An 18,558-nucleotide genomic window follows, 5' to 3' on the forward strand; every position below is an offset into this window, starting at 1 on the left:
AGCTAGGAACGAAATGGTCTGATAGGCTACCTGCCACCGGATAGCTGTCTCGCATGAGCCTACCGGCTGCTGGAATGTCTACTGTACATTTAAAGGAGACAGATTTATGTCTCAATCCTCAGATCTGCTCAACTGAAGATAGTGGAGCCTAGAGCCTTATTATCAAGTAGTCATTGATATTTAATGCCACCTTTCATGTTCACTGCAGTATGAGTCATTGGGGACGACTGTCAGGCTGGCGGATTGGTTGCAATTTATCTTTCTTTCTCATACTGAGTGAGTTACATTATTTTCGTCGAGTCAGGATATACTTTATTAATCCTTATACAGTGTACTGTATTTGTATATAATCTCATGCTTGTTTTCTGTGAATTTGTGTTTGTTGCCATGGAAACTAAGTGCAATAGAAAAGACTTGGTTCACAGAAAGCCTAACAAAAGCTTAACAAGAGCTCTAATGAGCGACTGGACATTAAAAAGGTGATAAAGGGCTTGCAGCCCGGTCGAGCTGTCTTTATGTCTAATAAGGTCAGGTCACTGCCTGAGCTAAAGGTATTAAGGGTTGATCGCTGTAGTCCAATCTATTGCAGTGAGCAGAGATAGCCTGTGCAAGCCTTAATTAGAGACAGCGGACCTACATTAACATGCAGAGCTCGAGGGTGCCCTACATGTACGTGCTCTGATAAACCAACAGCTATTCTACATCACTTGCAAGAGAGCTAACCCATGCAGGCCAAGCTGCGGTGGGGTAAAGCTGTTTGAATCAAAATTCTGCCAACACACTGAGCAAAAGACCAAATGGATGAGAATTGATAAAACAACGTGTGTGTGTGTGTGCGTGTGTGTGTGTGTGTGTGTGTGTGTGTGTGTGTGTGTGTGTGTGTGTGGCGAGCGTGCGTGCATGCATGCATGCGTGCGTGCACGTTTAGGGCTGTAACTTTTAAATTGCTATATAATTCAAAGAGCAAAGAGGTTGTTTCTTTTAAATAAATTGTTTTCATGAGGCTCAGAGTTGCACTGGCTGAGTTTTATAATTAGTTTCTACGTACATGAAAGTGCTGCCAATTGCCTTAACTATTTACTTTACTCTCCCTTTTTTGTTTTTGTTTACCAGGAGAGTAAGCTAAATCTTTCCACACAAATATACTTCCAATTGGGAGGCTTTGTGCTATATCTTGCACCACCCCTTACCCCTTAAATCCCTAGTATTTGCCATTTTTTACTATTTTTAAAAACATTTTTAAATAGTTCAAATGGCCGATCTACAAGCTCACAACGTGTCAATGTAGATCGGCTAGTTGAACAGTTTTTAAATGTTTTTCAAGATAGTAAAATATGGCAAAGACGTTTAGGGATAAGATAGGGCCAAAAGTGTACGTGTAGCATTTTAGGTAGTGTATACACACTGCAGTCCTTTTAGTCAGGGGATATTAATAAAATCTGGGAATACATTTCTTACCAAGAATTGTCTTCACCAATGTGTTTGTAAAGGTGTCTGTCTACTAACATATCCCACATTGGTTTCTATTCAACCACCCTAGGGGAATGTTTGACAGCTGCTGAAAGTTGTGGTACCATACAACCATTATAAGGCAAAATGTTCTAAATTTCATTATGCTTTAAGTAGCATGTGATATGTCAAACTAGGGTGTTTTCATTCCAAGCATTAGTTTTTCACAAAAAACACTCCTTGGGCTAAAAATGACCATAGCTGTCATCACAAATGTGATGAGGTCAACACATTTGGGCATATGGGCCGTTTGTTATCAGCTGTCAAGTGATTGATGATTGAACTGATTGTCTAGCTATAGGCCCTGTTGTCGGCCACTGAGGCACAGAGCCATGCGTTACCAACCATGTGTCCCATCTGCCTTGCAAAACAGTATATTAAACCTATTATTACCTAATATAATTACATCGTATTCACTGTGGAGTTGTATTTTCTTAAAGGCAGGCCCATTATAGCAATTAATAAGTGAGCCGTGGTCCAGCAGCTGAGCTCCAGGCGACACAAAGCAAGCAGCCTTGGCCGGAAATCAAGGCCACAGGGCAGGGGAGGAGAAACCGGGACCTCTGTTCTCGTATCTGGCAGCTGCTCTATGATTAACAGACTAAATCATTGCTACATTTTAGGTGTTAAATTATGCCATATACTGTACATATCACCGCACACAGCCGTAATGTTTTTTGTACTACTGAATCTGACAGTGGGCTACTGAATCGTTTACCTTTTAGTTTAGGTTTGTACTCTCAAGTCTCGAACGGCAGTGAGAAGAATGGACAGAGCGGTGCTGGCTGATGACGTTATCAGCAACAACGTGGCTACGTAACAGTTGACGTTATGAAATGCGAGTCAAGCTGCCTCTGTCCAGACTGAGAAGCGCAGTGACATTTTCAGATCCGCGGAATGCAGCGAATCAGGCTGGAACCCAGGCTACACCTTCACCTACTGTAGTAGTTTCAAACTTTGTTTTCAATATTCGTCAAGTTCCAAGCATAGTTACCTTGGAGTCTCCATCCATCCATCCATCCATCCATCCATCTAACCATCTTCAACGATTTATCCAGAGTTGGGTCACGGGGGCATCATTTTCCAAGCAACATTAGCCACTGATGTGTTCCAGCCCCCGTGTGACCTCCCACAACCCCTTGTTTGTTTTGTTGTTTTTTTCCCTCTGGACAAAAAAAGGGAAAAAAAGAAAAGAAAACTTTTCTTGATAGAAGGCAGATTGTGGGAACATAGCCTTAGAGGCTTTGGTGTGTTTCCGAACAAGTATTTGAATATTAATCTTCAAAAACACTAACATTAAAGGAGTAGTTCACACAAAAAAAAAGGAAATCAACTACTCACATAAATGCCAGGCATTGACTATTCACTATTGACTATGCCATTTTGCTTTTTGGTTTGAGCTGGATGCAATCCTACCTGGAGGGGAGAGAACAGATGTTGGAGGTGAATATGTTTGATCTGATCCACTAAAATGGGGGGGGGGGGGGGAATTTTGGATGACGTCCCAACCGGAAATGACATCGAATGTTGCCCAACAGACGCTCCCAGCCTGTGGAGCGATGCGATCGGTTTTGATATCACTAAAGTTCTGTCCTTTTATTAATCTCCATCCTGAACGTCGAGCGTTACTATTTGATAGGACGGAGAACTCTGTTTATGCCGCTCAGGGTGTTAACAGTCCGCTCTACCAATAGAGAGTATGCACGTGACATCATCATACCAGGAAGTTCACCCTTACTGAGTGGCAAAAGAAAACAAAAAAACGTTCTGGCCTTGACAACCCATACATCCGAACAGAAAGGTCCTATCTGTTTGACGTTAAATGACATTAAACTCACTTTGCCACTCGATTTGCCACTCACTTAAAGGGGCATTCCACTCATTTTCAACATTTTACTGTCATTAATATACCTTAGAGCTGTTGTGTGGAAATAATAAAAAGTCCCCCCATTCTGTGTTTCAGGAAACACAGAATGGGGATTTTTTTTTAAATTATTTCCATAAGCCCTAAGGTATATTAATGACATAGTAAAATGTTGAAAATGAGTGCAATGCCCCTTTAATGCATGGGCATACCCTCTATTGGTAGAGTGGACTGTTAAAATGTTTCTTAATGAACCATAATGGTAATGTGGTGAGGTGAACTCTTTGAAAGTTGTTCCCACAGTCGGGAACTGTCTGTCAACTCGCTTACTAATTTCCAGAACAGACATTTTGACTTGTTATAGCTGGATAAACGCAGCTGATAATAATAATATGAATTGTTGGCCTGTTTCATTTTGTTTCTGTGTGCCAGCATAACTGTACAGACATTGTCCATTACAGCCTGTAACTGAACTGGCATTGTGAATGCTGGCACACCTACATGAAAAACACCCATAATTAATATTATTACTTTCAACTGTATTTACCCATCTATGACAAATTAAGGGTCAGTTGACATATGGACTTTGTCACGGTTGCAAGTAGGTTGCATTCTTATCATTTGTACCTATACTGTAGATAGGAACATTCCTTATTATAGGTTCCTTTTTTGTCTAAAGATTGCATAAATTGAGACAATCTAGACTGACGTCAATTTGATGCAGAGCTCTGTGCCCCTGGTTTCCATGGTAATCAGGCCCTTATCTGTCTGTTTTGATTGATTGATTGGAAATGTTATTCACAGCATGCAGAGTGGGTACATTTCCAACGAAAGCACAAGTCAATACAAAAACTGTTACTGTAGACGACACACACGATTAAGCAGTACAGAGACGTACAAATATACACTTCTATAAAGAAACAGGAAATCATCATATAAAGGAAGTATAAAGGGAAAAACATATAGAGGAAAGGGGGGTGGGGGGGACTCAGACTTTATTTACGGGGGCCAGTTTTGAATTGCAGCCGTCCGTAGATGCCCTTTGAGAGCGGTTTTGAAGGAGTCAAGGGATTCACATATCTTAATGGCTGTTGGTAGGGCGTTCCACATTTTGGTGGCATAGGAGCGAAATTTATTTAGTCCCGTGTTTGAGCCGAATCTGGGTTGCACATGGTTTGTTGAACTCCCTCTGGTGTTGTGGGTGTGGACTTCGTTGACATTAAGGATTTAGACAGGTACATGGGTATCTTAGTGGTGTTATTTTGTATACCTACTTCTTCTACTTCTTCCTTTTTAATATATTATTTTTGGGTTTGGATTTTATGCCTTTATTGATATCGACAGTAGACTGGAAATGGGGAGAGAGATGAGAGTGCATTCAAGAGCGCATTCAAGTCAAATAAGAACAGACTACAACATGGTCTGATCGATATTTCCTGTTGAGGTTGCAGGTGCTGACGTATTGCATGAACGAGACCATCCATTTTCTGTTATCTTCATGACAGGATTACCACATGAAAAGTGAGAGCAGCCCCATGCAGTGGCACCCTGTAGACGCTTTTATTGTCCGGTTACACGCAAGGCTTTAGTGTACACATGACATTCACTTTCCCTGGTCCCCAGTGTAACCACACTGTACAATCCTCAGTATTGATTTGACTTTGAGAGTGTACAGTTGTAACACATGGACCTGTGACACTGAGGACTTTACTGACATGACTCTTAAACACCTATCGTAAATCCTCCAATAAAGTCCTTCTTTCTATTAATTACCGGCCCCCTATCACCGGACGTGGCGTTCTGCCCTTTATGCAACGAATGTACTATACAGTTCTATAAATGGCAGATCTGCTAGGATCATGAGGCTGCAGCAGCCCCATGTTACCGGATGCTGTGAGCTTAGCTTGTTGCTAAGCTCCCCCCCCCCCCCCCCCCCCCCTCTCTTATATAATATATATATAAGCTGCTTTGATATTATAGGAAATAGCCTACCATACTGTATATTTATTTTATTATTTGCATCTGAACTTGTCATTAGCCTAACTGTAGGCCTAGATACAGATATTTGAATGTGCAATAAATAGGATGGACCACAGTACTGTCGTAGTCAGGAACAGCCAGGAACCTTGGTGTTGTCCTGGACAGTCAGCTCTCGTTCAAAACACACATCACAGCTATCACTCGATCCTGTAGGTTCGGACTCTAGTCTATAACATACGACGAATTAGACCGTTCCTCACCCAGGAGTCAGCCCAGCTCCTAAGCCAGACAACAGTCTTCCGCCGTAGGCACTGGGCTCACTTACTTCCTGGACTACATGTTGTCTCAGTAAGACAGGACTCCCCCTATCCACGAGGAGGAGCAGTGCACCAAAGCATTATGGGAATTGTAGTCCAGGAAGGAAGTGAGCCTAATGACGCAGGGCTGTCCATTGGAGGAGGACATTTTTAATATTTTAAAAATATATTACAAATATTTATATATATTAAATGTTCAATTACAATTCAATTCATGAGATTACAGTGCCAGAATAACCACTTTAAACCTGCCCTATATGGGTGCATGTAATTATTGAAAAATGTCAAAGAAATATAGCAAACATATAAGCTTAGCATACAAGCAATAGCTTCAGTAGGCAGGAACTGGGGGTGGCAATGAAGGACTGGGAAGTCTGGCGTAGCATTGTGGAATCCATGATCTCGACCGCGGTCGAAAAATGATGATGATGATGTATTCATTCATTTATTTTAAGCCATTTGGCTATTTTGGGCTCCTTGGGGATGGAAATGTTTGGGAAAAAGGCAAGTGAAGTGAATGTTTAAACAGTTTAGGAATGAACGCAGGTCGTGCCAAAATTATATCTCAGTCACGACTCACAGCAACATAAGTTCTATTTTGACACAGGAAAACTCGGCAGGGTTTTTATTCTGTGAAGTCTTTACTGATGATGGTTGCCAGAATTCTTGTACAGTGTCCCCTCTATTGGCAGTCCCATAGCCTTCTCTCCATGGACAATTCATTCCCCAGGTCCCCATTCAGCTGTGCTTCCCAAACGATGTGCCGAGTCACACTGGAGTGGTGTGCCTCTGGATTCTTTGTCAACCACACATTATTAGTGTAATTATTTTTCATTACATGGCTTGGTCGAATGCTTGATTATGATTGGGCAATCGCGGAATTCAGCGCTGTGTTATTTCTTGAACAGACCGATGCCTAATCAAACCCTCGGAGCACCTGCTGCGCCCCGCTTGATTTACTGCTGTTTCTAACATAACAGCCATGTAAACACACACACAACGTCATTTGAAAACATTTGAGCGAGAAATAGACGATGCAGTACCCGAAAATTGATTCTATTTGATCAACTCACTTCCTTGTTTTCCGACAGTGCTGCAGCTGGGCAGACGCCGGCCAGCGCAACACTTACAGTATGGAATACTTTCATTACCGCAAGCAAGGAAATATCTCGTTTTGTGTTTTGGGTCAATTTATTTATTTATATATTAAGTAGCCATAAGCGGGATAACGTTGAAGCACTGGGCCCTAGTGGTAAGAGGAGGGACTGCAGGCGGACCCGTGGATTCATGACCGGGAAACCCTGTGCAGCTGGGCTTTAACATTGAGCGCTCGGTTGCACTTCCGCATTTGACCACCAAAATTTGGTGGTCAGTGCGGAAGTAGACGGTTCTTCCGGGTGCTTCAAAACGCCACTGAGCAACTTCCACTGACATGAATAGCGGGGGGGGGGGGAGCTTCGCTTTGGTTCAGTCTCTATCCTTCTTTATACTCTATGGCTTCACGTTGGTGCAGGTCCCGACAATGACCACCTAGGCAGATATTATCCCTGAGTGTGTATTGGTATTTTTGAGGATTGCTAGCGAACATACCCACACACACAACACACACAGGGGTCCGCGGCCCTAAAGCTCTGCTCCGTTATATCACTGAGTAAACAGCTGTTAGCACCAAGAGCTAACAGAGTAGATAGAGTACATCCCATAGCTTGGGGGATGGTGACCACAGACTCTGTGGCTCATCCTCTAATATAGTCATTTCTGATCCTGTCAATCTTTGTCACTCCTAAAGAGAATCGTAGCATCCTCAAATCTGCCAACTCTAACTAGTCTGCCTCCTGTCAGTGCCTCCGTTTCCATGTCGTACAGCGTGTCTGGTCTCACAGTCACTACTGTCTTATGCATCTTCCCTCTCACTCTTCCTGGTACCTTTCTATCACAAATCACTCCTGACACTTTCCTTCATCCGTTCCACACTGCCTGCACTCTCTTCTTCACCTCTCTTCCACACTCCCCATTACATGGCATAGTTAACCCTAGGTATTGAAACTCCTTCACTTTCTCCACCTCTACTGCTTGCATCCTCGCTGTTCCACGCACTGTCCTCTCTCATTCAGACACACATATTCTGTCTTACTCCTGCTGACTTTCATTCCTCTTCTCTCTAGTCTAGTGCATGCCTCCACCTTTCCAGGCTCTCTTCAACATGTTCTTTGTCTCACTACATATCACAATATTGCCTATGAACATCACAGTCCACGGTGCCTCCTGTCTGACTTCATCTGTCAACCTGTCCATTACCAATGCAAAGAAGAAAGGGGGCTCAGTGCAGATCCTTGGTGTAGGCCCACCCCCACCTCGAAACCATCTGTCACTCCTACCGCACTCTTCACTACTGCCACGCTATCCTCATGCATGTCCCGCACCATCTACCACTCCTGTCTCATGCAATACCACACTTCTCTTTCTTTGGCACCCTATTGTTTGCTTTTTAGTGTAACTCCTTCTGGGCTTCTACTTCTCCATCAACACTCTCAGTGTGTCTGTTTAATTATCTTTTGCCCCAACAATAGCGAAAACAGTTGATCTAAGTTTTTGCTATGAATCCAGGTGATGTTCCTTGGGTACAAAATGTTTGAGAACCACTGCCCTACAATACAAGTGATGCACACAGCCAGGATGGACCTTGGAGTTGACAAGGTCTGGGGCTAAGCCCAGAATATTTAGTACGGGGGCCTGTTGGGGGGTGGATTGAATCACGACAAAAGAACATTTGGGTGGGCTGCTGTTCAATTTCATTTTACTGCATTGTATGATTACTGCAAACATTATATTTCATTTGAAAGTGCATTTCACTCAGTAACACTGCCACTATTGAAATGTCTGAGCCACCCCTCGGTTTGTCCCTGCCAGTATATCAGTTCTAATTGCTATCCAGAGAAAAGTCTGGCCAGTGTCTACCGTACACAGTCTTCCAGAACCAACCGAAAAGCTGACACCCCCACGTATTTGATGAGCACGCATCAAATACCTTCAGTAGTGTGTCAAATGTAGATCCCTTGCGTTCTATCCCCCACCCAGTGGCTCCCCTTGGCTTGAACACAAACGCGTATATATTTGCGTGTCTATAATGGGAGGGTCGCGCCACGGAATGGACAGTCAGTCCAGAGTTGTCAGTCTGTGTTCAAGGAGAGGCGAGATCGAGACTTGGCCAGGCGGCGGCCTGGCCAGCTCGCCTTATTGTGAATACGCCTCTGACTTTAGCATCACTACTGTATAATGTTGATAACAGAACACAATGGGAGTTCAGATTACATGAAACCACGAAGCCACCCCACCCCACAGAATCCTCCTGTTACCATGACTGCTCTCAGTCATCATGTGCTGTCTTCTCTAAACTTCTCTAGCCATGGCCAGATGGAATCAATGTGGAATGAAACCTCATGCCCTGATAAACAAAACACCACAATGTCTTGAATCACAGAAAAATACAGTAACCTAGAAAAAGTGCCCTTCTGGGCACAGGTCTCCACCAGGAGGATAGGATTGTGTGTGATGTTTGGTAAAATGTTTAGGAGTAATCTAAACGTGTGTGTGTGTGTGTGTGTGTGTGTGTGTGTGTGTGTGTGTGTGTGTGTGTGTGTGTGTGTGTGTGTGTGTGTGTGTGTGTGTGTGTGTGTGTGTGTGAGACGCGACTTGGCCTGTTGTAGCGCCACCATGAGGCTGATTTGAAAACTGTCAAGTGGCATTTCTTCCTCAGCCTAGTAGTGGGAATAGGCATGCACAGTTTCACCACAATCGGACGCTGCGTTGCGGAGTTGTGGCAATTTGTACAAAACGGGTACAAAACGGGCTACTCCTGAAAACTTTAGAAGCCAATCGTAGCCAATCAGGATGGATAATTATGAGAAATCAAACAAATCACATGATCACATGACTATGGAGAGCATGTGTACCGATTTGCGTGAAATTTGGATAAAATCTGAAGGAGTAATATTAGAAAATGTGTTTTACATATGTCGGCCTCCTGGTGGCGCTATAAAGAGCAGATGTGAAAAATTCCAGGCAAAGGTTTTTCCTTGGCCTCTAGGGAGTGTGCATACATGGTTTTACACAGATCGGTGCAGTTATAGGTAAAAACACAAATCGGCCAGTTATAGCGCCACCATGAGGCTGAGTTGAAAATATTGTGGGAATATAGTGGGAATGTGCGTGCAAAATTTCACGGAAATCACACCATGTGTTCATGATTTGCAGCATTTTGTTTGAAACGGAGCACTCCTGCGAACTTTGGAAGCCAATCTTAGCCAATCAGGATGGAGTCTGAAAAATCTGAAAGACCCGTTTTGTTGAATGGCTCTAGAGAGACTGTGTACCAATTTGCGTAATGTTTGGACAAAATCTGTAGGTGTACTGTCAAAACATTTGTTTTGCACAAAGCGGCCTCCTGGTGGCGCTATAACAGGCCAATGTGAAAACTTTGGGGCAGAGGTTCAGCTCTGGCATTCAAGGAGTGTGTGTGCAGAGTATGGCTGCGATCAAGCCAACGGTGCCAGAGATTAGCTGTTCACAGACGGACACACGGACGGACACACGGACGGACGGACACACGGACGGACGGACGGAGTGCAAAACATACTCTCTCCCCATGCCTTCGGCCTGGTGGAGACAACCAGCTGAACAATTCTAATGTGCATTATACTACCACACTATTATAATACAAGTTTCTAGCCTTGTTTCTTTTATATTGTCTTAATAGTGTGGTTGTTGTAGGCAACACACTATTGTTCTAGATCGGAAAACCTTTATGCCAGCTAAAGTAAACCTGTTTTTTGTTAACCTTTTTCTTTCATTGGGTTCAATGGACATTTTTGTAACCTTTTCTGTAACGCCAAAAGTAAATGTTTTGTCCCTGTTCTGATTGGACAATATAATGTCCAATCAGACAGGAGTGACATCACAATATATAAATGGCAAGACAGAAGGTATGAACTATGAAGAACAGAACTTCCTAGACTTTCCCAGCGGATTCCTCGCGGCTCGTGTCAGTGCTACTACCACACTTGCAATTTCTCAAAATTGCACCTTTCTAGTTTTTCTTGTCATTTCTTGAAACCCATAATTATTATTATTACCCTTATTATTATTGCACACACAGTACACATACCGCACCAACATTCAAAGTCAAAGACGTACGATTTGTCACACACGTTACCGCAGTGAAATTTGTTCTCCGCATTTGACCCATCTCTTGGATCGGTGAGCCGCAGCCAAGGAGCGGTGAGCTGCAGCCGTGCCACACTCGGGAATCATTTGATTTGTTGATTTGACCCCCCAATCCAACCCTTTGATGCTGAGTGCCAAGCAGGGAGGCATTGGGTCCCATTTTTGGTATGTCCTGGCCGGGGATCGAACCCCGACCTCCCAGTTTCAGGGCGGACACTCTAACCAAAAGGCCACGTACTGTCTGGTTTCACTGCTTGTACCTGTATGACTGTGTGACAAATAAATCCCTCACAATATTTATTGGTTCTGCTGCCGCTGCTGATAATAATAATAATAATAACTAGAAAAGTCGCATTTTTTGGAAAATTACTCGATTCGATTATTCGATTACTCCGGTGGAGAAAAAAAAGTGTCACAATAACAATAGTCTGGTTGACACTAATAATAATAATAATAATAATAATAATTCCCTGCCCTTTAATACTGCTCCCTGCAGCTTTAACGATACACTTGAGTTTGTAAATTATGCTATTATTATGCTATTGTTTGTGTATATTTTTCTGTACAGTAGATTTTTGTTTATAGAAGCTGTATGTGTTTCTTTGTGTCTTCTCTTTAAGATGAACCTAAGAAATACTTGAGCAATGAATGTATGCTCTATACACTAACTTTGTGTCACCAGGCTTTCTGCAGTGCCTGTGCTAAGCCATGGTTTCTATTTACTGATATGCTCATATCAGGTCAAGAGCTGCATGGTCTATAGAGCCCACCTGCTGTAGCCTGTAAATTCCACACACCCATATACCGTACATTGTTTGCACACCGTCTGTATCTGCTGTAGACCAGATATGAAAACTGTAAAGCAAATGGATCCCAGTCTAGTCTATGACTACTATACACAGTATACTGGTATACTGTCTGGTCAGTAACCATGCACTAGCCTAGAGTGCACATCAACATTGTGCAGTGTTCTAATTCTAAAGCCTATCAACCTAGCATTATTGTATTTGTCCTACATTACAGGTGGTTGAAATCAAAGATCAACTGAAGGAGTCCAAGAGGTTCTGGATCAACCTGCCAGATGAAATCTGTACCATGGGCAAGCTGACGGAATCAGACGAGGAGCAGTGCTGGAACAGTCACACCAAGGGCAGGTGAAAAGAACTTTAACCACTCAATATATACCCAGAGGAAATCCACTCCACATTTTCACTTATCACCTCCTGCCTGCTGGGGATTAGAACTAGCACCCGCTCCGGAGTACCAGATTAATGCTCTCTACATAAGCACAATGGACACAGTTTATACAAGGCAAGTCCTGCATGTGCTCTAAATCAGTGGTTCTCAACCTTTTCATGCCGTGACTCCCCAAAATAATCGTATTTGAACTGGGGACCCCCCCCCCCCAGGGCCCCCCACCATGATAAGCACTTGGAATGTACTACTTATTTCGTGAAAAAACATATCTACAAGCTCACAATGCGAGGCGTTGTGAGCTTGTAGATCGGCTACTTGCTTTACATGAGGTGTGGTGAATTTCATTTTAGAAAATTAGGCAATGCTTGTTGTTGAGAATGAATAGATAGAAAATAATTATAAACTCTAATAACAGATATAATAATAGAAGATACCCTTGTAAAGAAAAAGAAAAAAGCAATATAGCAATGTTGAGACTGTGCGTGTAAGTTGTAGCACTGTGCTGTAGTGTAGGGCAACATAACTATCACAGGTCTGAACCTTGACCTAACCACTGTGACTTGATATGCTATCCACTGATCACTGATGCCAGTCGCTGGCTGAATTCAATCTTTTGTACCACACCAGACGGCACCACAAGAAATTGTTGTTCAGGATGACAAATTTGGCATCGTTACTGTGACAATAAGGATGATGGTAGAGTAGTCTGTTCTCCCAGGAAGCCGCACATATTTTTGTTGTGTTATGGCCTTGTGATTAGCAAAGTAATTAATTTGGGTAAAGTACATTTACACTTCAAATAATCTAAACTACGTTAACAAAAATATGTTAACGTAGTTTGTTTACTGTCTCATGAAATGTCTATAGCCTACAGTTGTATGTGCAAACATACCTGGCAATAAAATACATCTGAAATCTGCTAATCTGATTCTGATTAGCAGATTGAAGTAATGAAAACTAAATTCACCACATGAACCGTGGCGGCCCTATTCTGGGCATGTCAAAAGACGCTAACATTTCGTGAAAATAGGCAAACTTTTGCTGAAAATAGCAGATCTACAATATCAAAATATTATTATAATATGCTTGTGAGCTTGTAGATCAGCTATATTTGGAGAACATACGTATATGGTGTAGACAGAATGTATCTGTGTCCTTGGGGACCCTAACAAAATATGATATATCATGACTGTCTCATGGAATAATATTCAATGCTATGTGCAAAAAGAAATGTGAATCTGATTCCATCTCAGATTTTGAATCTGAACTCCTGTCAGGGCAGCGTCCATCAATGTTACATACATATGACACATGTGTTTCTGATTTCATCCTGGTCAGATATTTCCCTGAAGTGGTGAAGGAAGGTCTGACCAACCAGCTGAACAACCCAGAGGTTGAGGTAGACATCACTAGGCCAGACACGCTGATTCGACAGCAGATCATGGCTCTCCGTGTAATGACCAACAAGCTGAGGAATGCCTACAATGGAAATGATATCTACTTCCAGGACTCTAGTAAGTTTTCTAATATAAATGATTTGGTAGTGGCGCTGAGACAACTACAGTAAATACATACTATACTGCCTAATAGTGCCTTTCACAATATATCACAACTGTTTTTTATTTTTAGAATAAATCAATACAAATAAATGTTTGGCCCATACGGCTCAGGCATACTGTAAATGTACACTACAATTACTATGTGTACATACCTGTGTGCTTATACACACACACACTTTTACACCTTTTACTGTACCAAACAAAGACTATCATCATCAGAAGAATAAATGGAAGTGGTTGTGAAACAGCCTGAGCTCAGAAAGACATATCATTGTCCTCGCCAATCGCAGAGTGGTTAAGGCGCATACCACATAGGTTCTGATGCCTGACAACGATTTCTCGGGGTCGATTCCCTAGCCTAGCCCATTGGCCCTTTGCAGCATGTCACTCCTCAATTCTCTCTCCCTCTCTCTTCCCTGTGTACTATCAATAATGGGCCCAATACAATCCCCAAAACATCTTAAAAATAGAGAGAATGCCCTTGGTTTGACAACATGTTGTAATTTGTATAATAAACTGCTGCAGATAGTCTCTATGTATACAGACCGCTGTGCTGACATGAGAAGTTATATGGGAATTGTATTGCCATTCCGTCCACAGTCGGTGGATGTGCACATTCATTCATACTGTTCATTTTCATATGAATGTTTTTGTCACTGCAGGCGATGAGGGGAGTGGCTCTGGCAGCGGCAGCGGGTGCTCTGATGGCTGTACCACTGAGCCTGTCATAATCGGTACGGAGGCGCCAGTAATCGGCGCAGACCGGAGTGATGTACGTGCCGCAGCAGCCGGAAAGTCATTTTCCCCTGGACCCTCCCTGCTGCTGGTAACCGCTGCCCTCGCACTCCTGGCACTGCAGACACAATTGAGATAATACCTACATGAGTCCTGATCAAGGACCAGTGTACTCGGACTTAAAAGTATATTGAACAGCAAGTTCTAATGCTGTTGATTGTTCCCTCACTGGACATGTAGAACCTCCTGAATTTCATCCAGAATGGTTCACGGTAGGGCTGAGTGCAGCTCTGCATCCTGCTTGTCCCCCAAAGACTGCTTGGTGTCTTCACTGAAGCAGCTTTCCACATCCCTTATATAAAATAAAATAAAAAGGAAAATGTGGCATTTTCCCATAATTTCAGAACTGGTTTTGAACATGATGCATCCCTTTTTGGAGAGTGACACCCATCTTTAGATGCTCATATGAAAAAGTCCCCATCTTTTCTTTACAAGAAGAAAATTGTGATTGCTTTTGCCTTTCGGGTCCCCCACAGAGAGAAAGTATAGTATGTCTTATTGTATGGGTATGAATGGCAATGTTGTAATTGGTTTTGATCCAGGCTCAGCAGTAATGGGATTGTGCGTTCACCTGATTCTCCTGCTTCAGTCGCATCATATAGGGAGCAGTCACTCTGTAAATGCACACTTGATGATCAAGACAGTATCAGTGTATTGAAAACTACTTTTGTTGGTTCCACGTGCTTTCAGACCTACAGGACACAATTACAACATATATAGAGAAAAATATATATTTATATTTTCAGAACGTTTAATTGTATCGTACCATTATTTGGTACAATACAATTGTATTAAATAATACAATTGAGTACCATTATTTGTATTAAATTGTAGGCCTACCTTTTTCACCGAAAGGTGCTCTATTGATTTATCAGTGGCTTCATTTTAGCATAAAAAAAGCATTATTTGTTTTGGAAAGTTGTGTTATCGCCTATAATAAAGAGTTTTGGAAAAGGAAATAAATATAAAAGATTGAAGTTTAACCCATTAAGACCTGAGGCCGATTCTACAAATCATCTATGTCGGGTGGAAACCGATTACTTCCATAACTGTTACTGTTACTGTTTTCAGGATTCAAATTAAAAAACAACAAAAGCAGCAGATTGATGATCTCGACCTTGTGGATCTGCTACTTTTGATGCTTTTGTGTGACGCTGTAGAATTCTCATGCAGGGCGTTAAAGGACCACTTCACCACTTTTCAACCTATCTTCATATAATATAGGTCCTCACTAATAATCATGATAAAATGGCACGATTTTTTTCTACTCAGTCTGTGTCTCATAGGAGGGCTGTGGGCAGTTTAGGAACCGTCCTCCAGTGACATCATCATTAGGCAGATTATTTTTTAAACAAGATTTTTTTACAAAAATGTTTAGATTTTCATTATCGTGAGAACGATGGCTTCCATTTTCGCATTGCAACTTTTCAGGACTAGAAAGCCTGCCGTTTCTATTAGCTTGGATTCCCCATCGATGATGTCACTGGAGGACGGTATCTGAACTGCCCACAGCCCTCCTATGAGACACAGACTGAATAGAAAAAAATTGCGCCATTTTTTCATGATTATTAGTGAGGACCTATTATATGAAGATAGATTGAAAAGTGGTGATGTGGTCCTTTAATTTACGAAAACACAAAAAGTTTGAATATGGAGGTTTCTGCCCGACAGCAACGAAATGCCTTCTAAATCCTAAAGGTTTTCTGAAAAACGTACATATCTAAAATCTAAAATTACACAGATGCTTTTCCGGTTGTAATGGATTAATAAAATAAAAATAGTAAAACATTAGTCATTAGGCATTAGTAAATTGGGGATCTAACTTCTGGGTACTATATAAATATGAACTTGAACCTTTCAAGTGCATGTTTCTTATTTCTTTTTACGTTTTAAGTACAATCATATTCACCACATATCAACTTTTTTTATGAAATCTTTAGTTGTATTAGCCATGTTTTTTCACAAATGTTTATAAATGTAAAAATCAAGCCAAACGGTCCCATATATATATATATATATATATATATATATATATATATATATATATATATATATATATATATATTCTTGACATGGTATGTCTTTCAAAACAAAACAAGAATGTAGTATGTTTTTTGTCCGCACTTTTATTTTGAAATGAGTAAAAAGAAATGTGCCCTTCCTTCTGACATCATTCATATTCAATTGGTTCAGAAGTTCATTGATCTTTGCCCTTTTGTAAAAGAAAAAGAAAAAAAAAAGATAATCCGAAAAGTTTATTCATTGCTTATTTATTCATTGCTAGTTTTTCATTGCTATTCAGATTTATTTTTTATGAATAGCAATGAAAAACTTGTAATTGCTGTTATTTTAGCGGAAGTGGCAGCATGGAATTGAAATGAATTTAACCCATTTAGGCCTGACGAAATTTAAAAAAGGTTTTCTGAAATTCTGATGTTTCTATATCAGTGGTGCTCAATATTTCATGTCAAGCACCCCAAAAATGATATGTATTTGGCCGCCGACCCCCATCTGAAAATATGTTGTTCCAGGGACCTTCCAGAAGCAAAGATTTGAGTTAAAAACGTTCGCTGTGAAAGAATATATATTCAAAGGTTTGCACCACATTTTCACGGTTTCAAAAATAGCAGACCTACAAGCTATGAGCTTGTAGATCTGCTATTTTTCAATAGCTAAAGTAGGCTATAACATAATGCTTAAAACACCAAAAGGGGTTCCCGCCCAAAATGAATTTAAGTGAATGAGAACCATCATGATGGTACAGTATGTGTTTTAGATTACTGGGTTGTTACAGATGCTCCAATGGAATTAAATATGAGCCCAATCAGGAATCTCTCTTTTTTATCCTTAGTTTAAAACAACATTCTGTGTGTAGCCAAACATGCCAATACTGGGGAAGGCAGAAGCCAAAACGTTTCACTCCACACAAAATGGGCATCATGTTGTTTTAAAATAAGATGTATAAATAGAAAACGTGCAGCTCATATTGAATTTCATTGGAGTCGCTTTGCTATGAGTGAACTAAAAGAATGTTGTTTTGTGACTGTATGTGGGTGAGCACAGTGGTTCAACTTTGTTTCAGATGCTGTAATTCTGAGCAATCCGGCTCCTCATTGAGGCTTATCGAGTCTATCATGGCGCTTTTGGAAATGAGAACCCAGTAGGTACTGTAAGAGTATACCATGCAAAGGTCAAATGCACCTATGAGAGCCCATTTCCACAGAGAAGAAGAGTCTTGAATGATGTTGGATAAGAGGTCATCTTTTTTCTTTATTTTTTTTTCTCTTCATGTCCTTCAAATACAGAAAAGAAAATGTCTTATCTGGAGTAGTACTTTTGCAATGGGCTCACCACTGCAAACAAAAGATCTGTCTCGGTTTGGTTTCTCAGGTCCAAGCTGACCTTTCTTTTTTCTCCAAATAGGTAACATTTTTGTGGTCAGAGACATGATCTGAATGTGCAGGTGCCCCACGTACACCAAGGAATATAGGCTACTATTTTGTCTATGACATTATTTTATGTTTGTTAAAGTAAAATGAAATTATTCAAATTCTACAAAGTGTAGAAAAACTTTATGGTTGGCGGGGGTGTTCTTTTTGTTTGTTTTATTTTATTTTTTTCATTTTAGAAAATATATGTTATTCATGGTCTTCTCCAGTTTGATGTTAAACCTTTTCTGCACCTTTGCTAAATAATGATGTGAGTGTAGCACTGTCGTGATTTGCAAAAACAGAAAAGTAAGGGGCACATTAGGAGTTGCCAGAGCTTGCTGCTTAAAGTTCTTGAGGGAATTGATGTTTCACGGTTATACAAGCAGACAGTCATGCCTTACCGTTTTTTAAGAGAATAGGCTCAAATTGATTGCTTTTTTGGCTTTTGTTACTCATTCTTGTATACAGAAAATTATGGACGGGTGAAAATAAACATTTTATTAAAAAACATCACCTTGATTCTCTACTTTCATTAGTTTTTAATTATTGTCTCCCATGGCATGACGAAGACTATGTTTTCGCCGCTGTCTGTCCTTCCGTGTGTCCGTCCTTCTGTCTGTTACCAGATCATCTCCGGCACCGTTGGCCCAGTCGCTACGAAACTGCACACACACTCCCTGGAT

General features: G+C 41.2%; 1 protein-coding gene across 1 annotated transcript in view; it reads left to right on the top strand.

The window, feature by feature from the left end:
- The window catches only part of LOC306920227 (glypican-6-like), a gene marked incomplete at its 3' end in the record, with an annotated part of 183,621 nt that extends 169,098 nt beyond the window's left edge, over positions 1–14,523 (top strand). The window contains exons 8-10 of the mRNA XM_079496915.1: positions 11,917–12,047; positions 13,429–13,604; positions 14,312–14,523. Coding sequence (XP_079353041.1) covers positions 11,917–12,047; positions 13,429–13,604; positions 14,312–14,523 — 519 coding nt within the window. The remainder of the gene's footprint in view (positions 1–11,916; positions 12,048–13,428; positions 13,605–14,311) is intronic.
- Positions 14,524–18,558: the final 4,035 nt, after the last annotated feature.

Source organism: Electrona antarctica, assembly GCF_951216825.1.
Source record: "Electrona antarctica genome assembly, chromosome: 3".
NCBI lineage: Eukaryota > Metazoa > Chordata > Actinopteri > Myctophiformes > Myctophidae > Electrona > Electrona antarctica.